The 27,362-nt window shown below is 38.6% G+C and overlaps 1 protein-coding gene across 1 annotated transcript in view; it reads left to right on the top strand.

Moving 5' to 3' along the window:
• GABRA2 (gamma-aminobutyric acid type A receptor subunit alpha2) overlaps positions 1-6,681 on the top strand; it is a gene marked incomplete at both ends in the record, with an annotated part of 56,779 nt that extends 50,098 nt beyond the window's left edge. Inside the window, 2 exons of the mRNA XM_082315296.1 lie at positions 2,183-2,385; positions 6,373-6,681. Coding sequence (XP_082171422.1) covers positions 2,183-2,385; positions 6,373-6,681 — 512 coding nt within the window. The remainder of the gene's footprint in view (positions 1-2,182; positions 2,386-6,372) is intronic.
• Positions 6,682-27,362: the final 20,681 nt, after the last annotated feature.

Genomic DNA, 27,362 nt, shown 5'->3' on the forward strand with positions numbered 1-27,362 from the left:
CCTAAACTGACAGGTATCACAGATTAAATCTTCTGTCTAATTTTTTCGCACTCAATTCAGGTTAAATGACTGTGGTACCTTGAACATCACTGAATTTACAGAGTAAAGGAATAAATAAAAGTGAATTGGCAATTGTCTGACAATGTGCTGTTTGATTAGCATTTGGGTCACAAAGTGGTGTGGCTTGCTGAACTTTTTAGAGAAATTGTCAACTGGTAGCAAGATACAAGATGTAAATTCATGATGTTTTAATTGAGACTAGAAAAGGTCAGCAGTTAATCTTAAATTAGATTTCTGAAGAAGCCAATGGGGCTTCCAGAAGGTTAGGTTATTCTAAAAGGTAGGACTTAAACAGAAGAGTACCTTAGCAACTGTATATATTTACATGTGGATAAGGTCACCTTATCTCTGAAAAACAATCACTTTACTGATACTTCTGTATAATTAAATGATTTATCTGCAGCTCGGGACCAGTGTTAAAATTTGCATGTGATAATTTTAAATGTAAGATAGACTGCCTTTTGCCTGAGGTGCTGAAAATAATTAAGCCATATGTTGTGTAAGTGTTAGGAGAGAATAAGTTCTTTACAAACTATATTGTCTACACATTTTCATACAATATAGTATGATACCTGCTTCCTTTTCATTGTATAGGCTAGCAGATCCCAACAGTGTCATGGCTGATTCCAGACCAAATCCACTTCTTTAATTTATGGAGGATGAAAAAGAGCAATTAGAGAATTATGTTTGCTGAGGTGTCTGGATTCTGCGTGACTCAGCAGGATGTTTTTGTGCCTTGTTTTCCCTGCTGCACAGGCCTTTGGAAGCGCATCAAGGGAGAGTAGCGCGGAGGCTGAGTCCACTTAGGTTTGCTCTGTCATCCTTTGTAGCACCCTTAGAGATGGAGATTCTTTACAGGAGGGATGGAAATGGCAAAGCCTGAAGAGGTCTGAGTAGGTGTAATTGCTGCCTCTCTTCCCTCTCACACAGTGGTTAGAAATGCTTCTCTTGTAGCAGAAGGAAAATTTGAGCTATGTCGATCCTGCAGAACCCAGGTGGCAGATTGCTGACAGTGGAGAATCTGGCTTAGGGAGAGTGACTTTACTTTCTCTTGGGAATCCTCTTACAACAATTTTATGAGTGTGTAGTTGTTGAAGCTGTGATGTGCTGTTACTAATATTTCTGCCATGGCATCTCCTTTGCCTGTCATAATGGAGTGTCGGTTTGCTGATCTGTGCCAAGTATATCTCTTTGCGTTGCTTTTCATTCTGGAGACGTATTTAATGGTGTGCCACAAAGGGAATAGTTTCGTTTGTCTAAGTGTGATTCAGCCTAAGGTGGGAGAACTGATTTACTTCAGGAATGGAGACTGCATTTGTGGCTGTGGATTTCTGCTTGCTAAAACTGATTCAGAAAAATGTTCTTCCTTTCCTCCCATGTATCTTTTTTCTGATTTTTTGAGTATAATTCCTGGCTTCCTACTGGGTCTTCATTATGTACAAAGTACTGTAAAGTGCTTTTAATAACTGCCACAGTGAAAGAACAATCTTCCTGGATCATCAAGTTTTGTTTTCTGACACATAATACACAGTTACAATAATCTGGCATTTCAAATCAATATGCCGTTCTAGAAAAAAATCCATGTTACCTGAGTGAAAACTTAACCTGTTTATGTCTTCAACTATGTGACTGGATGGTTAGTGAGACAGCTACTGGGAAAAAAAAATCATTATTTCTAATAACGAAGGTAAATTTGTGTGGTACTGTCAGTAAAGATAGGTGCCAGACCTGCAGCCACTGCAGTGAAGTCAGCCACCAAACATTAGCATTTTAATCATTAGTACTGTAATGCTGCAAAGTATTAGATTCCATTAAGGAACTGTTAATTTGTCCCTTCCCTGTCCTGATAGCTAAAAAAAAAAAAAAATTATCTCTCTACTGTAAGTGAAATGTTCAGCTGATTAAACAAGGGAAGTTTAGACAACAAAATTGAACTAAAACATTTCAAAAGAAACTCCAGATGCAGCCTTTAATATGGTTCTGGCAGTTTGTCACCAACTCAGATAAGCAAATTTTCCATTGTGTTTCACAAACATATCATAATAATTTTTGGTTTGTATTTTTGTTAACATTCAAAATCCAAGTAAAATTGTTGACGTTCTGTTTTTTTGTCGCCTTGCAGGAGTAACAACTGTGTTGACAATGACAACACTAAGCATCAGTGCTCGAAATTCACTCCCCAAAGTAGCATATGCAACAGCTATGGATTGGTTTATTGCTGTTTGTTATGCGTTTGTGTTCTCTGCATTAATTGAATTTGCCACTGTAAATTATTTCACAAAACGAGGATGGGCCTGGGATGGAAAAAGTGTAGTGAATGATAAGGTAAGTCCTAAGGAAATAGCCCTATTTCCAGTCAATTGCACTAAACCAGCTGTAATATATTGTTTTGATAAAATTGGCTATATAAAAAAAAACCACCATAATGTTTTAAATCAAAAGAATGTAGATGTGTTTTCTGTCCTGAACAAAAATATATTTGCTGTGAATTAGCTAATCTCACTTGGTCTCAATAATCCAGATTTAGTTATCATGCACATTGTTTTTTTTATGTTGGGACCTGTCTGACTTGTTTCTTGAGTTGGAAATAAGAAAAAGATTACGGAAAGATGTAATGTATATTAATTTTCCTGGTAAATAAGGATCAGAAAAACAAGTGACTGCCCCTATATGTAAAAACTGTTAATAACAAAATCTAGACATTTTGAACATTTTCAGTGTTCTGAAACTTATCCCTAATGATATGTAGACATTAATTTTTAAACTAATTTAAATAGCAGTTGTACAAAATTCTGAGTACTTCTTCACCTATGATGTATTGATGCTCTGAGTGGGCAGAAACGCAGTCATGCCTTAATTTTCTGGTATTGATAGTAGTGTAGGTGTGATAGCATTAAGAAATTTTAACCTGATGATAGAATTTCTTATTTCATGAACAGAATGAACTGGTGATATGCCTAAATTTGTGTCAAGCTTTACAGTTTATAATTTTAATAACACAGAACAAATGTTAAAGCTGACTTGTTGTTTTGACTGACTTACTGTATTATATAATTTTGTCCTATCACAGTCCTGATTCTACCAATGGAAAAGGATTTCTTCTGACAAAGAATACTCAGATTTCTGTGGTTCTTCTTAAAATAGGATAGAATATTGTTTCCTTCCTAGATGATAATAGCAGACGTGAAGCAAAGTTTAATTAACTGATGGTTTCTAAGCATTTTGAATGCATAAAGCACAATATATAAAGAAGCAAAATGTTCAGTTAATGGTAAAGGAGAATTAGAGGAAATGAGCACATTGTTTGTAATTCCCTGTGGCTTCCAGAAGGGCATGAACTTCAGGATCTGTTCCCTCATGCTAGAAGTAGATACTGAATCACTACAAGTTTATCAGCATGTCACGAGTGGAGCTTTTCAGACTGGCACATTGCCCTGGCATTGTAATAATGTAGGGAGCCCTTATAAACTACAATCATCCTTTGGCTGTTTCTTTAAATTAATATAACAGTGCTGGCTCATGATCTTAGGTGTGGCAGCTGTTTAACAGCTAGGTAGTATTCCTTCCCTAGGAATGACAAAATTAGCCATTCCATTTTAAGGTTTATATACCATTCACATGTCCAGTTCTCTATTTTCTTCAAACTGACTTAACAAAAAGCTAAACTTTTAACATATTCAGTGTTTCTCATACAAAAATATCGTTCATCTTTATTATGCAGGTCTCACTAATGGTATTACAATTACCTTTTAAAAACATAGTAAGTGTGTCTGAAAGGAAGGAATTATAGATCAATTAGAATGTTCCTCTCATAATTTGATTTGGTAATTTGATCTTATTTTTGCCAAATGCATCTGTGCTCCTAAAGCCAGGCTTACTCTTCACCAAATAAAGAGAAATATGTTTCTTCAGTGACAGTCATCTCTGTTCACGTTATATGGAAATTCCCATCTAAGTGCTGTCAACATGGAATTTGTCTCACAGGAAAGCAGGTGCAGGGACAAACTATATATTTGATCAACCCTTTTTCACACTCCAGTCAATAAGGAACAACGCTGACTTCCCACCCGATCCCAGATTTTCTTTTTATGTGACACCCATCTCCTGAGATGAGGTATTTGGGGCACAACATATAACTATGAAGTTCTTATCAAGATTTGTAGATGGCCCTGATATATACCAAATTGGAGCTAATTTAAAACCAGAATTGGAAATTGGGTAGATACCTCCCAGTGGAAGTGAAAAATTGGAATGCACCTATATAAGAAATGTCACAAGAATTCCCTCACTTGTGCCACTTCCATTAGATTAAAAATCAAACCAAAATACAACAGCTGATGATTTCTTATATAAGCCAGAAGTTAACTATTTCTTCATCTGTTTAATTCTGTATTTTGTGGAAGAGATGGACTGAATCTAATATTTATTTGCCTGCTTCTAAATTATGTATGGAGATCCTTGCTTCCTGAGAAACTGAAATCCTTCCTTTCTTTCCTGTAGGTTATTAGAAGTTCCTTAGTTTGGGATTGCTGCAAAACAGTGAATCGATTTCTAGCATTACAGTCTTATTGCAGAGCTAGTCTGTGTACCTATACATATGTCTAAACACTCAAGCCTATACTCATTACCTATACATCCCTGTATCTATCTATAGACATAGCATCTCCATTGGACTGCCATTGGCTGAACTTTAGCCATTTGAAAGCAGACACAATCCTGTAAAAACACAGAATTGCTGAGGTTGGAAGGAACCTCTGGAGACCGTTGAATTTAACTCCCCTACTCCCAGCAGGGTCAGCTAGGGACAGTTGCTCAGGGTCACATCCAGACAGTTTTTTAATATCTCCAAGGATGGAGACTCCACGACCTCTCTGGGCAACCTGTTCACCAGTGCTCAGTCATGCTCACAGTAAAACAGGGTTTTTTTTGTATGTTTAAGTGGAATATTCTGTATTTCAATTTGTGCCCGTTTCCTCTTGTCCTTCCACTGGGTATCACTGAGAAGAGTCTGGTCTGCTTTTCTTTACTCTCTCCCACCAGATATTTATATACATTGATAAGATTCCCCTGCTGAGTCTTCCCCTTTGCTGAGCTCTTCCAGGCTGAACAATCCCAGCTCTTTCAGCCTTTCATATTTCAGATGCTTCAGGCCTTAAATCATCTTTGTGGTCCTTTGCTGGACTCACTCCATTATGCCCATGTCTCTCTTGAACTGGGGAGCCCAGAACTGGATCCAGCACTCCGGATGTGTCTCACCAGGGCTGAGTCGAGGGGAACGATCACCTCCCTCGGCCTGCTGGCAACGCTGTTTGTAATGCAGCCCAGGAGGCTGTTAGCCTTCGTTGCTGTGAGGGCCTGTTGCTGGCTTGTGTTCAACTTGGTGTGCACAGGGACCCCCTGGGGCTTTTCTGCAATGCTGCTTTCCAGCCCATTAGCCCCAACCTGTACTGGTACATGGGGTTATTCCTCCCCCGGTACAGGACTTAAATTTCCCTTTGCTGAACTTTATTAAATTCTTGTCATTCCACCCCACTTTTCTTATCTTCTGTTATTTTTTAGGTTCTAATCCCCATTTTCATCACTGTTATGCATTTTTTAAACAATAATTTCTGATGAACAGAAATAGTTCTTGGGCTAGTTCTCAGTTCACTTCTGTAACTACCAGGCCGGAGTCCTTCTTTCTCTAATTGCAATCTCTTACTGACCTCTGTGTGTGTGTCTATGTATATATACATGTAAACACACACATATTTCTCCAGAATCTCTAAAAAATGTAGACCATTACTGAAATTCCTTTATTTATTGGAGGTATGTTATGAGGTGTTCAAATAATAGTGATGCTAGATTTATGTGGGAAAGATGGCCTAATTTTCATTTTATTACAATGCTGGGTAATCTTTTTTTTTCCAGTCCATCCATTCACTCCTCCTTTTTCTCTTAACAGAGAACATTTCAAATAACCTGCAATTCTGTTGTAAGGAGCCAGATACAAAGTGGCTAGATAAAGACCAACTCTTTTCCAGTTATCCTTACAATTGCAGTAAGAGACCCTTCCTCATATAACTTCAGTAGGGCATTTGATGGTGCAAGAGTCCATGTTTGTAGAGCATTCTTATGTTACCTATACCTTCTTTTTGGATAGACTGGGTGTGTCTTTCTTTATATTTGGATTTATCAGTATGGTATCCCTGGTATTTATTTTAACATACTCACACATACTCATTTGTTTCTTTTACATTTGAAATGATGTTTTATTAAGTCTGTTCTGACAAATACACGTTAAATATTTAACTTCATGCTGTCTTCCAATAGAAAAAAGAAAAAGCGTCTGTCATTAAGAAAAACAATGCCTATGCAGTGGCTGTTGCCAACTATGCTCCAAATATTACCAAGGACTCAGTGCTACCAACCATCTCCAAGAGTGCTACAACTGCAGAACCCAACAAGGCAAAACCAGAAGCGAAGCCACAGGAAGCAAAGAAGACATTCAACAGTGTTAGCAAAATTGACAGAATGTCTAGAATAGTGTTTCCAGTTTTATTTGGTACTTTTAATTTAGTGTATTGGGCTACATATTTAAACAGGGAGCCTGTCTTACTTGGCTTTGCGCCATCAACCTAAAAGCTGAATTGCACTGAGGACTTAAAGCATCATTCTAATCAGATAGGTTGTTCACTATGTACAGTACGACTAATAACTGCTAATCTGTGAACCATTATGTACAGAGTGTATATAGATGTCTTATCTGTGTATCTCCAAAGGAGGGACACAGTGTTAATTCATGGGTCTGTAAACAGATAGCACCCATGGCAAATATAGCCAGCTCTTTAAAAGTTATACCCAGGGGAGTTCTGTTAAACTAGGATTCAAATATACAGAATTATATTCTCTCCGTACAATGAAAAGAAGATATGATCCTACATAATTATTTAGGAACAGTATTTTTTTAGTTTAAAGTTAAAATATTTTTCTATAAAGTAACTAATTCTACTTTAATGAAAGAAACTGTCATTTAAAAAAGCGATTTTTTTAAAAAGGTGTAATTGTTTCATACAATAGCAGTACCCATGTACATAACAGAGTATGGAGGTCGTACAGTTCTACTGTTCACAAACATTCTGGATACTAGGTAGGCTGAAGAGGTAGTAAAGACTACTATATGGCAAAAGCCACAAGTTTCTTACTTCTGTCCTGTTTGAAGTTGTTAATAAACTCTTCTAATTGATTTCAGGGAAAAGCGAGTGTTAATCAATTTTCCAATATCAACTTCCACTAGTGGAACTCTTATTCTTTTCACTGTTTTACTTTTTTGATGTTGCTAAGCCAGGTTGTCTGGTTCAGCAAAGTTGGATTTTTTTGCTTTTTGATTTTGTTCTTAATTGGATTATTGCGAGGTTCATAAAAGTACTCAGAAATTTTTCAGGGTTAAGTATGTCAGTAATATAATACACTCTTTTTCCTTGCTTAATGTTATCCTGAAACCTGCCATTAAAATATTTACCTGTATTTGTCCCAGAAAGCATTGTTTTCAAGGGAAACAAGAACCATGACTTAAGTTCAGGAAATTGTCCATATAATAAAATTTACTGCTGCTTTTGTAAATTGCAACTTTACATTTCGCTGACATAACTTTACAACAACTTTGTATACTAGAAATGGTTTTGCTAAGATTTGAATATTATTTTTTTAATAAAAGGTCATGCATCATCAGTAGGTATCAACTGTATTTCATATACACAAATATAACAAAATTGGAGCTGCCATTTGCAATTTTATATGAGCATTTAATACTGATCCGTAAAATTGTTTTTCATCTGAGCCTTTGCAAAGATTCTTTATTCCCCTAAAGGCCTGGTAAATCATGACATAAGTAATAATTGTGTACTGTATTTAGATTTTAGTATACTTGGCCAATCAAAAGTATTTTGATTCACACATACATTAGCAGTTATTAGTTGACCTTTAAAAAAAGATACACCTTTATGATGATGTCTTCTAGTAGAGACATATGTAGTCGTATAGTGTCATTTATTGCAGTTTTGTACAGTACTTGAGTATAGTGCATAAAATAGATATGTTCAGAGTTTAACAAAGTTGTACAAATATTTCTAAAATCAAATAAAAGAGTATCTTAAGACATGGAAATGTGCTAAAAACAACAAAGAGAAACACTGCTTTCATTTGCTGTTTTATTTTCTTGCTTTTTCTTTGCTTTTAATGTGATTCTGTTTTGTACTTTGTGTGACAGTATAGATGCCAAGGTCACAAATGCATATTACGAATAGAATTAATAGCTAAGACAGAGTTGAGATCAGTAAAATAAAGACATTTTGTAAGTTATAAATGAAAGAGAAAAGCATGGACAAGGTGTGTATCCCTTGAAGTCCCTCTAATTAAGCCGTCAGATTAAACCTTTCTCATCAACAGTAGTTAAAAAATGAGCACTTTACTCAGAACATTAAAATAAAAATATCCTTATTTTCATATATATTTATATATAAATGTAGATCTTCCATGTAACATGGAGATGTGTGCAATAGTGTGATTATGAGCATAAGGCTGGAAGGCAAGCAATAAAAAAAAGGTTTTTTCATGGTATAATTATACATTTTTAAAATGTTTCATTTGTAAATTATAAATTATCCCTTTAATGTCACATTGTCCAGGTATGAATAAATATATAAATATGTACATATGTACAAATAATTGTAAATATTAGAACTGTAGAAAAATCCCTTCACTTTTAACTCTGTTTTTGGCAAAGGGCTCTGACTGTATAGTTTAATGGAGGCCCATGCTAAACTGCTCTTGAAGTTGAGTAGCTCGATTATGTTTTCTGTAGCTGAGGTCTCCTTCCTGTGACCTAGTGGGAGTTCTTACCTTCTGTTCACATCAGCAAGATCTAGGGACTCTCCGAACCTCACTGGACTGGGGTATGAGAAAGAGGTTTGTGTTTCACCCTTGGCCACATCCCAGGTACTCTAAACCCTTCACAATGTTTAAACAATGTTGTGTATTGCTCCATGCACGACACTGTGTAGTCAGAACTCTCCCCACTACAAACATGAGTGTGCTCAGAGGCATGTTGGATTACCTGATAAGGAAGGATTTTGCATCCTTATCCAAGGACGCGACCCCTCAAAGGTTTTTAACAGTAGAAGTCTTCTCCAACAAGACTTCTTCTCTGGAAGATGACATCTGTGTAATTCAGAGCTGCATGCAAAAAGCATATCTTCAGTTTGCACAACAAGCCTGATGCTGTCTCATGTTAGTCAGCTCTGCTGCTACTGCTTTTATTGGGTACAATTATTTTTTCATTCACTGACCATTTTCTCTACGCTTGTGTTATGCTTAGAGTCAGTCAGACGAAAAAACAGGTGTTTATCACATGCTAAAGATACATTTATAGCACACTAATATAGAAAAATAGGCATACTATATACATTCACTCAGTGAAAAATAATATGTTTGTAATATCCACATGCAGTTATTGTGGGCATCAGCAAGGCTTTTGAGTGCATATGCTCCAGAAAAGTTTCACTTTTACATTTAGTTCAGTTGGTCCATGTTAAAGCAAACTCCTTCTGTGGGAGGAATGAGTTTGCTTTATTGTTTCACTACTGAAGCATTTATAGTGAGTAAACTGACTACACATAAGTTGCAAATTTGTAAGACTAACAACAGGGTAAGTGAATTTGAATGTAAAGTTTTAAGTGAATGCAAGCATCGTGCAAGGAACACTGGAATACAAGAGTTAGGCCTTCTTTCCATTCAGCAGTATAAAAGCTGTGCCTGGGATTTTAAAGCTGATCTCACAAATTTATGTGCCAAATACCTAGAAGTTTCATTTAATTTGAGTAAAACTTGCTGGTCTTAAATACTTAAAGCAGGGGAAGAGAGCATGAGTGAGCAAACGCAAGTCACTGCTGTCAAAGACTTGCATGTGGAATCTACCAGTGAAATTTTTTGGTTGACATGTTAATCTAATTTATTTTTCCCATTATTCTTGGGTCAGGGTGTCATATTTTATGTGACTTAAGAAATGAATACAATAAATACAATGGTATAACACTGTGGTAAACTTAGATTGGAATTACCATAATTCAGAACAAGGTTTATGAAATAGGTTTCCAATGTAGTACTGGGGCATGTACATCTAGATGCATGTGGTCAGTAATTTAACAGTAATTTATAAATCAGCATGAAGAATATAGACATCAGCAGGGTTTATCAGCCAGGGCTGTCTGCTGGAGCCTTCTTAACATATTGCTTTTAAGAGAGTGGCTTCCAAACTTCCCAGTTATGTTGTAGCCAATGAAATTACCTTCACCTTCCATATCTGGGTTAATTAAATTTGTAACTGCTGCATTGTTGAGCATCTTTAAAAAAATTATTATGGTACATGTTCTTTATACGAGATACGAGCTTTAGCTTGGGAGACTACTCATACCACTGAACATTATGCTAAATTAAGGAGCTGCCTGTATAGTCACAGGAGAGAGCATGGAAGAGCTTCAGTAGACACCAAGCAGGAGCCCTACTGAATCACCTTCCCTTCCCAGTGATTATAGATAACATATGGGGTGGTGAGACTTTTCAAAAGTGGGGTGACCATAAACTGTCTGCGTGAAAGCAACCAGAAGCAGCTGGGAGGAGGTAGGGATGTATGGGGGAGGAAAGGGAGAAAGAGAAGAAGCAAATGGCTTTGTTACTGTGTCAGTGGATTGTGAGATGATTGAGGAAGAAGCCATTGAGGGAGGTAACGCGTATTTTTGTTTCAGCTTCAGTTCTGAGCCTTCATTACCATATGTGAGTTGTGGGAAAGTAACTTTTAGATCATATGAAATTGAAATACTTTTTGTATAATTCTGCTGGACTTGAGGGACATGAGTTGTGCCTTTGAAACTGAGAGGTTTCTGCTGACTGCTTTGTGAAAACCATGCTATGTTGTGTGCTTCCTGCTGTATGGGGTATCTCGGGTGGAGGGGGAAAAGAAGCTTCAGGAATTAAGTAGAACTTTGTTAATTCTAGGTTTGGTTTTCTTAAGAGGTGTGGCTTTCACTTAAGCACAGATAGTCAGCATCCATCCTCCATACCTCTCATTCCTATTCTGAAAGCTTTGTGGTGCACAAGTTTTTGCCTTGGCCTTTCACAGAATAGATGAAGCCTGTGCTTCTGAACATTTCCATTCCTAACAAATTTGCATGAAAGATGATTTCAGTACGGATATGAAGCTATCATCAGTCTACGCCCGATTATGTGTAGAACGTAATGCTAAAATTTAGAAAGCAATGCAATGGGTTTTAAAGCAGAGGACGAAAACATTTTAAAATGAGCCCAGAAAGTTAAATAGCTTCATTTAAAAAACACAGAGCATGATAAATGTGCAAATGTCTAAACACATCTAAATAGAATCTCTGAGTGTGGTATAATTTGATGTCATATATAAAGTTTTTGTCTTAAAGACTTTGAAATGTTAAAGTAATTAAATGAATTTATATGAAAGTCAGCTCATGCTTCAGCCTCCAGTAAAGGGAGTGGTTCTTTAGAAAGCAGAGTTTTAGGATTCCTTCCACCTCTTCTCAGCGACAGTGTACCTTCTGCTAGAATGCTGTCAGTTTGCAATACAAGTTATATCCCTTTAATATTACCTTCTTTTAATTTTTTTTAGTCAAGGAGACCTCCTCTGTCTCATTTCTGTAGATAACCCAAACTCCCTAACAACCAGAACTTTCAATACTATTCTGAATCCAATTGTTAATTCCAGCTGTCTGAGAATCAGTGAGGGACTTCATCACTTTAGACCTTTAGTAGTAGAAGCTAAAGGCTCAGAAGTTTGTTTCAATGAATGGCAGATGTTAATCACATAAAAGTTTGTTTACTTTATATCATTTAATTTTCTAGATTCAGATCTCTCTAGGTGAATCCTTGGAATCATGTTTTAGAGTCTGTGATTACATCTTACTGGAAGAGGCTAAACTTTGAGGGCTTGACATCTCTGACTGAGATCAGGGCAAAATTTGCACTGAATTTAAAATAAAACTGATTAGCATCCTCAGGATATTCGTCTACATCACTGAAGTCAGTAAGGATTTTTTACGGAAGGGGAGTAAACCTGAGAGTACATCTGAACTCTCCTTTGGATAGAGGTGCTTAGTTCTTTAACCCATGAAAATAAGCCCTTAAAAGAAGAGCCAACCGTACTGAAATACAGGACTTGATGTCTGTTTCATTCCTGGTATATGTTAATGCCTTTTAAGAATATTGTGAAAGTGCTATGAGTTAGGAGTAGGTGATAACACTCGCAAAAAGGAATCCGGAGGATGTTTTAAAATATGCAAGATGATGTATACTCTTCCTCTAGTGTTGGTGTCTACATAAATATATATGAATATATTTTTATTGTTGGATGATTTAAAAGTTATATTTTGCTTTCAAATTTTAATTCCTTACATAATGTTGTGAATATTTCACTTGATCAGGTGGCCTGGAGTGTGTCTTTATGCATTGAAGGTTTTTAATGATTGCACTGAGTGCTTTCATTCATCTGATATTCAAAGAGGTAAGCTTCAACAGGTTGAAGTGTTATATTTGTTTTCCAGTACTTCATCCATCTATCTATGCTGTTGATGATGGATGGAAATAGAGAATGGAACAAGATATTGCTTTGATCAACTGCTTTTGATATTCTTTATTAGATGTTCATTTTGGCTGAATTTATCAGTTTATAGGCTACTATAGCTTAGCATTAGCACGGAATGCAATGTAGTACTTTACATCTATTAGAATACATATGTACAATATGCACCGTATCTATAAACTGTTAAAAAATCAGTTCCTAAACAGCACCCCTTCACCCTCTCCCCTCCAAATGGTCACTTTGTTATGAAACATTTGAAGGCACTTTAATTTTAATGGAGTGATTACACTAAATCTTGTTATACTTGATTTAAAAAAAAAATAGTAAAAATAACGAGGAGTCTGATTCAAACATTGTTCTCAGCTGAGCTGGAGTCAGAGAGCATTTATGCATTGTATGACAAATCTACTTTAGTGAGTCACTTAGGCCTGAAAATGTATAGGAGTTTGAAAAGAGATGCTTCCAGTATATTAACAAGAAATAAGGAAACAGGAAGAATGGATCCAATAATTTTAAAGAAAATTAAACACCAATCAAATATGCACACTAAGAAACTGCATGATAAATGTAAGTATACTTAACCTTGAACATCAACGTTGTATAAAATCTTCTGGGTGACAGTTCACTTATTTAGTAGGTTTCATAGTTATAAATAATTAAAGAGGATGATAATATTCTGTAATTTGTGACCTTGTTTTAACTGGAAGAAGTTGTTACTTTTCTAAAATGTAAAAGAAATAACTGGATTTATGTTTGAATGTGTCACTGCTTGCTGTTGAAGACTATTTATTAACCACATGCAAAATATTGCTTAACATTATCTTTTTGTACTTCTTATTAAAGTTAATTTAAATATAGCACATTTTGTATTTTTGTTTTTAATGCTTTGGCAGCACAAATGTTTGATTTCCCTCATGGCTTTTCTCTCAGGATATGTGTGTGGGTTTTTTGTTTGTTTGTTTTTGTTTGCTTGTTTTTAAGCAACCCATTACAGCCTCTATGAAGGTGCTTTTTTTATTAAGGATAGAATTTCCCAAAGGAAGCAAACAATATATTGGAAATAAAATATTCCTTAGCTTGGTGAGAGTTTAACAGGGTGTTCTATTTATATAATGAGAATGTCCTCATGTATTCATATTATGCTGTGGTGGGTTGACCCTGGCTGGACACCAGGGGTGCCCACAAAAGCTGCTTTATCAATCCCCTCCTCAGCTGGATAGGGGAGAGAAAATATAATGAAAGGCTCGTGGGTCGAGATAAGGGCAGGGAGAGATCATTCACCAATTACCGTCATGGGCAAAACAGACTCGACTTGGGAAAATTAGCTTAATTTATTATCAATGAAATCAGAGTAAGTCAAGGAGAAATAAAAACTAAATCTTAAAAACACCTTCCCCCCACCCCTCCCTTCTTCCTGGGCTCAACTTCACTCCCGATTTCTCTACCTCCTCCCCCACAGCAGTGCAGGAGGATGGGAAATGGGGGTTGCAGTCAGTTCATTACACCTTGTCTCTGCTGCTCCTTCCCCCTTGGGGGAGGACTCCTCACACTCTTCCCCTGCTCCAGCGTGGGGTCCCTCCCATGAGAGATGGTCCTCCGCGAACTTGTCCATCATGGGACGTTCCCACAGGCTACAGTTCTTCACGAACTGCTCCAGAGTGGGACCCTTCCATGGCGTGCAGTCCTTCAGGAACAGACTGCTCCAGCATGGGTCCCCCATGGGGGTCACAAGTCCTGCCAGCAAATCTACTCCAGCATGGACTCCTCTATCCACAGGTCCAGAGGTCCTGCCAGGACCCTGCTGCAGTGTGGGCTTCCCATGGGGTCACAGCTTCCTTCGGGCATCCACCTGCTACAGTGTGGGGTCCTCCATGGGCTGCAGGTGGATATCTGCTCCACTGTGGACCTCCATGGGCTGCAGGGGCACAGCCTGCCTCACCATGGTCTTCACCACGGGCTGCAGGGGAATCTCTGCTCTGGTGCCTGGAGCACCTCCTCCCCCTCCTTCTTCACTGACCTTGGTGTCTGCAGAGTTGTTCCTCTCACATATTCTCACTCCTCTTTCCTGCTGCAATTGCGCACATTTTTTTTCCCTTTCTTAAACCTGTTATCACAGAGGAGCTACCAGTGTTGCCGATGGGCTTGGCCTCGGCCAGCGGCAGGTCTGTCTTGGAGCCGGCGGGCATTGGCTCTGTTCGACATAGGAGAAGCTTCTAGGAGCTTCTCATAGAAGCCACCCCTGTATCGCCCCTGGCTACCAAAACCTTGCCACGCAAACCCGATACATACGTATGGTGATGTTTCGTGTTTTCAGAAGACTTTAAAACATATTGCTGCAGGGTGTATACTAACCACCTGTTGATGTGGAACATAAGAAACCTCCTACTAGACAGCTTGGTTCATTAATGGGAGTAAATGGGGTAAAAATGCTTACTCGGAAACAACCCAAAATGTATATACTGTTAGTAGGGTATGCGTTTGGGTTTTTTTGTTTGTTTTAAAATGAGTGTTCTGAGTTCCAAGTCTTTCAGTGGAAAGGCTATAAATATTTCAGGGATGGCACTTTCTTTTCCTGTATAGCTGCAGCTTCTCATGACAAACACATAATGTTCATCATGGAAGATGGAAGCAATTTTGCTTATTGAAAGGGATTTGGGGCTCCTTGTATCTGGGCTGGGGCTATGTAATGCTCTCCCGGAATACCTTGAAATGCTTTTACTTCCTTTTCATTTCTTCCCCTTCAGAGAGAACGTTGTAATATAAAGGAAGGCAACATCCTAATGCCAAGATAAAAAAAAAAGGATGAAGTTATTGGTGAAGAAGCAGCCTGTTCTGCTTGTCTCTTTATATATTTCCTTCTTCATGGATGCAAAAATGTATGCAGACAAAATATGCTTGTAATGGTCTGTTATTAACAATTGTCCAAAGATAGCTATTATTCCATTGGAAAGTGTTTTTATTTAGTTAGAATTTTTTTTATTAATATTTCACCAGTATCAAGGTTTTTTATGCTCTTATGGAATGCTGAGGGATTAATAGCAATGCAGAAAATGGTCTATAACACTATAATATATTTTTTCAGAAAACTTTTAATCTGAAAATAAGATTGTAATGAATGAAGATTTCTTTTCAACAGGATGCTTTATGTACATATATGAAGTAAACAGGGGGCCTGAGTATGCAATATTTGCAGAATTGACAAATCATATGGGAGAAGAGAAGCATTTAATTAGATCCAGCATGGAAAACACTTTGAACAGGTGTCCTTTGCATTTGTGGTGGATAGGAGCCATAATAAAAGTGAAAGATGAATATTCATAACATTTTAAATATTGAAAAGCAACTCTGCTTTCAATTTCTTTGCAGATCTTTTGAGACCCTGGTATAAATTATTAAAGAGGAAGGAATTCAATGTCTTTTTCACTTTCCAAAGACTAGCATCATTTTTTGCCAATACTGGACACGAGTGACAAGTGCAAAGGATGTGACTGAATTTTATGAAGATTATTGTTTTGTACAGAACAACTTATTTAACTGCTGCACTCCTCTCACACGCCCCCAAGTCAATTGTTAATATTTTGAGATAGTCAGAACTGGCCATGAAAATTCCCCTAAGTTGTGGCTTGGCATATTGCTGTTAAACCTTTCTGATGGAACACATTTTCCTTCAAAATCCCTTTCGGTTCTTCCTTTCTATCGCAGCCACCTAACACTAAACAGGTTAGTGTTTGCGGAAATGACAGTGATTGGTTTAGAGTCAAACCATGGTTCACGGTGCATTATAGGTAGAGTTCAACTGCTTTTACTCTAGGCTGTGCATGGTGGTCAATGTTTCTATTTTAAAAAAAAGAAGTCTGACAGCATCAATACACTAGAACAAGTGTCTAGTAATAAGCTATTGACCAGGTGGTACTGGGAATATTAAAGACTACATCCATCTGGTCACCCTGCCATTTACCAAAGGTGAGAGTACCTTCACACCTCACACTAAGAGACAGTGTAAAAAAGAAAAAGAAAGAGAGTGGAAAAAATCCCAAAGCAATACAGGAGGCTTCTGAAGTGCATTGGTAACAACTTCCTGGTACAGGTGATGGAGGAGGCAACAAGGGGAGACGCACTGCTGTAGCTCGTGCTTACACAGAAGGATGGACTGGTTGGGGATATGCAAGCCTTGGGTGCCTGATCATGAGATGGTATTGTTCAGGATCCTGAGGAAGGCAAAAAGCAGGATTTCAGCCCTGAACTTTGAGAGCAGACTGGCCCTGACTTTGATCTCTGCACAGTGCTAACTCCATACTCAGCCCCAGGCTGCTGAGGGATATGCTTGAAAGAGTCCCTTGGTAGATGGTCCTGGACAGAAAAGGGGTCCAGGGCATTTGGTTGATTTTCAAGCATCTCCTCCTCCAAGCTCAAGAAAAGTCCAACTCAGCATGCAACAAATCAAGCCAAGGCAGCAGGAGGCCTGCATGGATGAACAACTTGGTCCTGGCTAAATGCAAATATAAAAAGGAAGCATACAGGAGGTGGAAGAAGGGCCAGGTGACCTGAAGGAATATAGAGACACTGAGTATGCAGAGATGGTAATGAGAAAACAAAAGTCCACCTGGAATTGAATCTAATGATGGACATGAAAGGCAAAATGAAGGACTTCTATAGGTATCTCAGCAGCAAAGGGAAGACTAGGGAAAACATGGGCCCACTGTTGAATGGGGCAGGGACCCCGGTGACAAAGTACATGGAGAAGGCTGAGGAACTCAATTCCTTCTTTGCCTCAGTCTTTGTTGTTAAGACCTACCTTCAGGAATCCCACGCCCCTGAGTACAGTGGGAAAGTTGAGCAAGGAAGACTTAGCCTTCATGGAAGAAGATCAGGATAGGGAATATTTAAACAAACAGGACATACACAAGTCCACAGGTTCTGATGAGATGCACCCACAAGTGCTGAGGGAGCTGCCTGATGTCACTGTGAGGACACTCTCAATTACCTTTGAAAAAATCACAGTGATTTGAAGTACTTCCTTAGGACTGGAAGAAAGCAAATATTACTCCTACCTTCACAGAGCACAAGAACTACAGGCCAGGTCTGGTAAACTACAGCCCAGTCATCTTTAGCTTGATTCTTGAGAAGGTAATGGAGCAAATAATCCTGGAAAGCACTTTCAAACATCTTAAGAACAAGATGGTGATTGGGAATGGTGAGCATTGATTTATGAAGGGGAAATCATGCTTGACCAGCCTGATACTCTTCTATGATTAGAAGACTAGATTTGTAGACAAGGGGAGAGCACCGGATGTTGTTTATCTGACTTCAGTGAGGCTTTTGACACTATCTATCTATCTATCTATCTCCTATAACATCCTATTAGACAAACTGATGAAGTAGAGGTGGGGTGGACTGAAAAGTGGCTGAACTGCCAGTCTCAGAGGACTGTGATCAGTAGGTCAAAGTTCACTTGGAAGCCAATTACTAATTATTTACCTGGGGGTGATTCTGGGGCCAAAACTGTTTAAAATCTTGAATAATGACCTGGGTGATGTGATGGAGTGTACCCTCAGCAAGATCACAGACAATATAAAACTGGGAGGAGTGGCTGATACTCCACAGGGTTGTGTTGCCATTCAAAAGAATCTTGACAGGTTGGAGAAACGGGTAGAGAGGAACCTCATGAAGTTCAACAAAGGGAAATGCAAATTCCTGCATCAGAGGAAGAATAAGTCTATGCACCAGTACAGGCTGGAAAGCAGCTCTGCAGAGAAGTACCTTGGGGTCTTGGTAGACTAGAAACTGAGCCAGCAATGTGCTGTTGTGGCAAAGAAGACCAACAGCCTCCTGGGTTGCAACAGGAAGAGCATTGCCAGCAGGTCGAGCTGCTACTCAGCATTCGTGAGACCATGTTTGAAGCACTGTGTTCAGTGCTGGTCTCCCCTGTAGGACAAGAGAGATATGAACATACTGGAGCAAGTCCTGTGAAGTGCCACAAAGATGACTAAGGGCCTGGAGATTTTGAAATATGAGGAAAGGCTGAGAGAGGTAGGACTATTCAGCCTGGAAAAGCTCAGCGGGCATCTTATCTGTACTCTGTCAGATATTGATGCACAAAGAAGACCAGACCAGATTTTTCTCAGTGATATCTAGTGAAAGGACAAGAGGCAAAGGGCACAAATTGATATACAGAATATTCCATTTAAACACACAAAAAAATCTGTCTTACTGTGAGAGTGACTGAGCACTGGACACATTGCCTGGAGATGTTGTGGAGTCTCCATCCTTGGAGATATTCAAAACCCGTCTGGACATGATCCTGAGCAACCTGCTGTAGGTGACCTGCTTGGAGTAGAGAGTTTAGACTAGATGATCTCCAGAGGTTCTTCCTAACCTCAATGATCCTGTGACTCTATGCAAAGCTGACAAAGCTGGTGTTAGAAGGAAGAATGAACTTGAGGCATTAAATTGCTTTCTCAGAATCCAAGCAAATCACTGTCTCTCATCACACAAAATGAAACAAGCTCTAGGTTCAATCTTATTTCCTCTTCTGAGAATGTGTTCTTGGTTTTCTGCCTTGGAATTTATCAACTCCAAGCTCTGGGTTAAATCTGAACTGGACAGATCCCTAAGATGGTCCAGCTCTGAAGATCTCTGCTTGTGGTCAGAGGAAATCATTTTTAAAAAGGGTAAAAAGGAGGACCCTGGGAACTATCGACCTGTCAGCCTCACCTCTGTGCCTGGGAAGATCATGGAACAGATCCTTCTAGAGGCTATGCTGAGGCACATGGGGGACAGGGAGGTGATTCAAGACAGCCAGCACACCTTCACGAAGGGCAAGTCCTCCCTGACCAACCAAGTGGCCTTCTATGATGGAGTGACTACATCAGTGGACGAGGGAAGAGCTACAGATGTCATCTATCTGGACTTCCGTAAGGCCTTTGACACGGTCCCCCACAATATCCTTCTCTCTAAATTGGAAGGATATGGATTTGATGGGCGGACTGTTCAGTGGATAGCTAACTGGCTGGACGGTCACATCCAGAGGGTAGGGGTCAATGGCTCGATATCCAGATGGAGATCAGTGACAAGTGGTGTCCCTCAGGGGTCCATACTGGGGCCAGTACTGTTTAATATCTTCATCAATGACACAGACAGCGAGATCGAGCACACCGTCAGCAAGTTTGAAGATGACACCAAGCTGAGCAGTGCAGTTGACACATCTGAGGGAAAGGATGCCATCCAGAGGGACCTGGACAGGCTGGAGAAGTGGGCCTGCGTGAACCTCATGAGGTTCAACAAGGCCAAGTGCAAGGTTCTGCACCTGGGTCGGGGCAATCCCTGGTATCAATACAGGCTGGGGGATGAAGGGATTGAGAGCAGCCCTGAGGAGAAGGACTTGGGCGTACTGGTGGATGAAAAGCAGGACATGAGCCAACAATGTGCTCTTGCAGACCAAAAAGCCAACTGTATCCTGGGCTGCATCAAAAGAAGCGTGGCCAGCAGGTTGAGGGAGGTGATTCTGCCCCTCTGCTCTGCTCTGGTGAGACCCCACCTGGAGCACTGTATTCAGCTCTGGGATCCTCAGCACAGGAAGAACATGGACCTGTTGGAGCAGGTCCAGAGGAGGGCCACAAAAATGATTAGAGGGATGGAACACCTCTCCTATGAGGAAAGGCTGAAAGAATTGGGGTTGTTCAGCCTGGAGAAGGCTGCAGGGAGACCTTATAGCAGCCTTTTAATACTTAAAGAGGGCCCACAAGAAAGATGGGGATAATCTTTTTAGCAAGGCCTGCTGCAACAGGACAAGGGGTAATGGTTTTAAACTAAAGGAGGGTAGATTTAGATTCAACACAAAGGAAAAATTTTTCACACTGAGGGTGGTGAAACACTGGAACAGGTTGCCCAGGGAGGTGGTGGATGCCCCATCCTTGAAATATTCAAGGACAGGCTAAGATGGGGCTCTGCACAACCTGCTCTAGTTGAAGATGTCCCTGCCCATTGCAGGGGGCTTGGACTAGATGACCTATAAAGGTCCCTTCCATCCGAAGGCATTCTATGATTCTATGATTTTGTCCTCTTGGATCATGCAGCTCCACCGAAGACTCCTTGCTGGGGTGGACTGTGGGGCAACCTGATACCAGTAATGGCATTCCCTGTAATGCATGGCTGTAAATTAATGTGCTCTTCCCCTCTTCACTTTCAAACCCCAAATCTGTAAGAATAGCAGCCAGGTTTTCTTCAGATCCCACTACCAACACAGGCTATATAAAGAAAGTGTGAGTAAGTTAGAAGTCACAATGATAGCCCTTTAACTCTAGAAATAGATTGACTTGAATATAAATCTATCACAAAAAGAAATGAATACCCGCCTTTTTAAAAAGAAGCCTATAGATATATTGAGAACTTAATTTATCAAACTCCCAGAGATATACCTAGCCTTACAATTGAGCCTGAGGCAGTATATGACTGATCTTGCTTTCTGTTGCCCTCCAAGTGACCTAGCTAATCTGAGAAGTTCAGAATTTAGTTCTTGGTGAATTACATGGTAAGTAAAGAATAGTCTTGTTTTAAGAAACAAACAAACAAACAAACAAACCCTCAAACAAAAAAAAACACAAAAACAAAAAACAAAGGTTGGAAGGCTTATGTGGGTATACATAAATGCAAGTATGCATGCATATATTTCAGTCTTAAAATTCTAAAACACTGAAAGAAATGGTTGTGCACAACAAAGGTAATATAGTCCATTTCTGTATGGGAACAAACACAGACCATTATAGTCCAGCCAGTGATTTGCCTTCTCCTTTAGAAAATGAGGAGCCTGCTATGAGGGGAGCATTGAGTGTGACTGAAGACAAAGGATTCAGCACAGCTTGAGTTAACACATGCACCTTGCTATTTTGCCAAACCTGACCAAATTGCTAGCCTTCTATAGCCTTCGGTTAGTACTTGCTTTCTGATCACACATCACACAGCAAACAAAGCATATGCAAAGTCAAAGTCAATTGTCTCAGAAAACAGAATTTAATATACTCTGCTACAGTTGTAATTCAGTTCAGATCCATGTGCATTTCACTAGAAGCAACAGTCATAATTTATAAATATGACACAATCTGGATTTTGTTATGCAAGTTTGTGCTTTTATGCAAGTCATGAGTATAATATCATGGTAAGATATATCCAACAAAAAACCTGATGCACACTGAACAGGGAATATGAGTTATACCTGATAATAATGAACCACACATTATTAGAGAAGTGTTCTGCATAAGCTATGGGCCTAAGCCACAGCTCTATGGCAATTATATTTGTGCTAGAATTTGTGAATGACTAACAACTGTTGCTTGGATCACATTTTTAAAACTCCTAGAGCAGAACAGCTAATGCCTCTTGAACCAAACTGTTACCTCAATGAGGAAGTTTTCTAATCTGGATAGATACAATATTACAAAATGTTGAAACACTACTACTGATATTGATGCTAAATGCTGATTTTTCTTTCTTTATTTATTTTTGGCCAGATTAGCTTCTTAATTTGATCAGCTGAGCTAGAACAGAGAGCAAGTGCTAGCCAAAAGAAAGGAATGGGAATGAGCATCCAGAGGGGAAGGAAGGGCTTAGCATAGCTGTGAACCCACATCTTTCAGCTTTGCCTGCTCTGTTGTGGCTTGAATCCTTGGGTGAAATCCTGGCCTGATTCCTGCAAGTTGTGAAGGTAAATGTCAAACTTGTACAATATTTTTCATAGGAGGCATCATCTTTCCCGTCTATCAGCAGCTTCTTTATCAACTGAGTTCTCTTTATATTCAGTGGTATGCTCCTACAGCCTGCTTGGTTAACTAGCCAGAAAAAGCAGACTTGGCTGTCTAAACACCATGGCCCATATCCTGCTAGAGAGAGGAATAACTTTACTTGTGACATTACACATCAAAGTGTGGCATCAAGGACTGCATCTTTTCCAGCTTTAGTTGCATGTAGTAGGACATTACTGTTAGTGGTGCTAAGATTTTTGCTAATTCTGCAGATAATTTTTTCCTACATTAAGGGAATTTAAGAAAAATTAGCTGGACATCTTGCATTTGCACAACAGTCAACACAGTAGGCAAACCATCACTGTTGCTCTGTTTCTTACCTTGTACGCTGATGTCTCATTTTTCCTCAAAACAACAGCTTCTATTCCTTGCAGTTGCAAAGAAAGCCTCCGAGTTGTAGGCTCAACATCGAAAGTTACAGCACTGCCTGAATCTGCAGGCAATCTGACTCAATAGATCACTTCTGAGAAGTGTCATTTTAGTGTGTTGTGGACTAATCTGTTAATCATTTAATTGGTACTCCAATTAAGATAATTTAAGTCATTCGAGCAAGGAAGAGGTTTGCTTCCTCTGCTAGGCTACAAATACATATTTTTAACTGTATATAGTGCTTAGGAGATGGGAAAGAGAAAATCATAAAAGAAGAGCAAACTGAGATTTATTCAGTGCTACACTATTATGAATCAAAGAGATCTAAGTATTGCAGGTTGTAAGGCAAGGAAGAACTTATTCAAAAGTACCTACAAAAGTTATTAGAAAGCCATAGATCTTACTAATAATACAAACACTTGCCCTCTAATAAAGACCATTTCCCAGGGTGAGACACAGACTAGAATTGCAGCTACACCTCATTTTAGTGGTCATGGGGAGAATTCTTTTGTCCACCACAGAAAAGCCAGTGTGTGTGAAGGCTTGTGTTTCATGTGTTTCATGTTGTCAGCAGATTCTTCTTTATTGCATGACTAGATCTCTTATTACACTTTGATATCTTATGTTTATTAGTCTAAAGCTGCATGAAATCATCCTTTTTATGCTAAGATCCTGCAACTGAATCAATGTTTTGCCTGCTATTCATTCTCCATTTTCACAACGAAAAATTCTAAATTGTCACTTCACTCTTGTAGAGCATTAATGACAATCAGATGATTTCCATTTATTCTGAGCTTATCAAAATGTCATAAAGAGCTGACTACTTGAAATTATGCCTTTCTCAGTACTCACACATTACACTTGTTGCTGAAGCCTAAGTATTTATGCCTGAAGTGCAGTTGCTTTGTTGCCAAGTTATAATAATGACAACACATTCACTTTCAAGGCCAGTGAGTATAATGCACATATCACTATTGTTTTACTTATTTCACTGTTGATGAAATAGTAATCATCAATGCTAAAAGAATAATCACAATTAAATGAGAATTTGCTATGAGTGATATTTTCTTAATTTTAGTGGTGTAGTTGGGTTATGACAAGAAGTATGTCTCAGCTACTACTTCCCCCACTACCTCCCATTGCAGATCTTGATCTTTTCTGTTCAGAGTTTCTACCTGTTTTTATTAACTGGATTTTTTTTTTATAAAGGTGGGTAAACTATTCCCTATCCACATATGAAAATTAATTCCAACATTTATTTTTTTATGGATGTTGGCATTTGATTTCTCATGGTAGTAATTATACCTTACACCTGCTCAAGCACCAATTGACTATTATATCCTTGCATCCAATTACATTTTCCAGTAACAATTAATTTTTTTTTTTTCATTGTGGTATGTGATGCAATCACAGATTGAATACTGCTGTTCAGAACATTTGTAAGTCTCCTTCATCAGAATTTATTTTGATCAATTGTGAAGGAACCTTATAAGTTTTGAATCTCTAATTAATACATGATACATATATTATTCACATTGGTTAATGGTTTAATTTGCAAGTTCACTTATTGGTTACAATTTCTAGAATGTAGACCATATATAAAATCTGAAACAAAAGGCTCAGTCCACCCAAAGATTTCTTCAGTGGGGTAATGGGTCACTGCATATCAGAATTACACACCTGTATTAGAAGAAATTCCCATTCAGACAATAAAGTCTGCTTTGTATCTATTGCTTGAAGAAAACCATAGCATTTGATTTTGGAATTAAGCACAGCATTACACTGCAAACAACCAAGGAGGCTGGAGTTGCACAGGCAAGTAGGCATTTTTGACCTGGTGAGCATTTGACTTGATGATCTATGTGATGTTCTCATATGTAATTGTCTACCTGTTAAATTTCATTTAAGGAAAAGATAAAATCAAACATGATTAAGTACCAATCCTTCATCTCGTGCCTCACCAGCTCAGACTTCTGCTTGAATTGCAGAGCAAGCCCTCCTAGGTCATAGCTGAAGAAGGCTGGTGTGGGTTGCATTCCCACCTTGCTGAACTTCAAAGGCTCCCTGTCATGGGGTCATTTCAGTCTCCGACAACAGTAACCAGAATTTTCTTCAGAGGAAGGCACTAGGTAGGCCTACGTTTAAGGGAAACTCATAGTGACCCAAATGCAGAGCAGGATTCTCTTGAGGCAAACCCCTTTGGTATTCATTTCGGGTCTGATTTGCTCACTTGCTCATATGATGGTTACTTTCCTCAAGTAATCCCATTTAAATTAACGGAGCTCTTCACAAAGCACTTTCCTGCCCAGGTGGGCCACAAGGGCAGGTCTGGTCTATGTGACTTTGGTTTTCCCCTTCAGGTTCTCTGGTTCCCTTCAACACCAATAGGTGCCCCATGGGACCACTGTAAGACAGCAAAGCTTAATGGCTCTCTGTCCTACATCTTGTGGGGTCCTGGTGATCTGTGACAGTTTATTTGGTCTAGTACACAGTAAGTGAGCCACTGAAAACTGGCTGAGGAAGATAAGCGCCCTGCCGATCACCCTCTCATGGTGCAGGTGTACAGCAGGAAGGGAAGGTCCACGGTTGCCTCTCTGCTATCTAACCTGCACATTTGTAAGCTTAATTGCAGTCCCAAAGGAAGCAGGACAGCATGCAGTGACGGTGAGGCCATTGTTCTGTCCTCCCATTGCAGTGGTCCATAGCATAGTCTTGTTGCAGGAAAGATAATGACTTTTTTCACAGAAATTGTACCAAGGATTGTCTTCAATCTACCTAATCAAGGAACGACACTAACAGTTAAGCCTGAAGGCATTATCTAGCCTTCAGGGACCATTATTGTTCATATTTTGCCATTTTGCATAAAAGCTTTTAAAATATAATGCAATGTTGAGGCTGTAAAATAACCTGCATATCTGTTTAGCATCCCACTCAAGCAATATGTCAGTGAATTCCCTAGAAAAAAAAAAGAAAATGGTTTAAATGAAAGAGCAAAAAGCTTTGGAAATCACGTTTGTTGTATGGTACGGTACCACAGGGAATCAAAGAAAAGGAAAAAGTGCAAAGCGGCTAAGAAAAGAATTACTTTAATTGGGAAATAATTGGAAGGGGGGAAATCATCCAAGAAGAATACTTCAGAACATGAATCACATTATTTTCATAGCAAGTTACAAACAAATTGCTTACAAATTTGGTCTATTATTTATATGTTTAAATATTTGGAATGGATTTTAAAGATAAAATCTTAGAAAATGTTCTTATTTCTAATCCAGACTGCCTCCCAGCCTGACTTACCTTTAAAGAATTGATGCTTTTCATTTTCTTTTGCACTTCAGAAAATCTGACTACTTAAAGGAACAAGATTTATTGACACATTTATTTTAAAAAGTAATTTAATAAAAAGCACAACAGACATTTTTCTTGCCAAGCCAGAAATATGACCATTTCAGTAAAGTGTTAAATTAGGGTTAAAAATGGAGATTGCACAAACCACAGCGCATACACAAGCATAAAAGCAAAGTTTCTCATTCATAGGAAGCACCTATAACCAAAATAAATGAGAAAAGTCTTCTATGAGAGAGATCACTGATGCTTTAAGGATTATTTTTAAAGTAATCATCACTGGTATTTAGAAAAATAAAAAAAAAAATGTATAACTTTTCCATCCTCCCTGCTCATGCAACTGTATAATACTCTTTAAAGCATAAAAATATTTAACAGGCACCTGGATTTCAGTAAATTTAATGTGGGATGAGAATTATATTTTCATTTCATGGTATATTTCCCTCATTGTGAATCAGAAACTCAGTCTAGGGAATTGTCATTAGTTAGATAATTAGGGAGTAACTCAAAGTTATCTCACACCCAATGCAGCACAATATGAATATCAGTACCTGTATTATTTGTGAATAATTTAAAATAAGTATTTAAGTGTTTAGGAAAATGTATCGCTAGCTTCTATGGCAACTCACATCCTGTTGAAATCTCTGAATAAATGGACCCTTGATTTCGTTTCTTGCCCCAGGCAGATGACGATGCAGAGGTTTAGCTCTCACCTGGGCATGTTTCCCTCTGATACGGGCACGCATGAGGAAAGAGAAATGCAGATTCTTTAAAATTCATGCAAAAACATCTATTTTTTTTATGAGTTGCTCTTTCTTCTTCTATACCTTTTTCTTCGCTGAAAGATTAATACTTAGATATGCTTTTTATTCAGAAGCCATGCCACTGAGATTTTTGGAAGAGGGGGCTGTACTGAATTGGACTTTACACTTAACAGGGAGCTCTTGTTGCAGTTGACTTGTAAAAAACCTTCCTCTACTTAAAGTGCCTCCCTTTTTGTTCTTGCAGCCTTCTATCAGGTTACAAGAGGCTATATAACAACGGGGAGGTTATGTAATAATGTACTGCTTCAACTAAAATGTATTTCATATTCATTCTTCAGTGCTATATATCCCTTTCATAGTCATACTTGATAGTCACCATAAATAAATTCA

The sequence above is a fragment of the Platalea leucorodia genome (genome assembly GCF_965183815.1).
Source record: "Platalea leucorodia genome assembly, chromosome: 6".
In the NCBI taxonomy this organism is placed as follows: Eukaryota; Metazoa; Chordata; class Aves; order Pelecaniformes; family Threskiornithidae; genus Platalea; species Platalea leucorodia.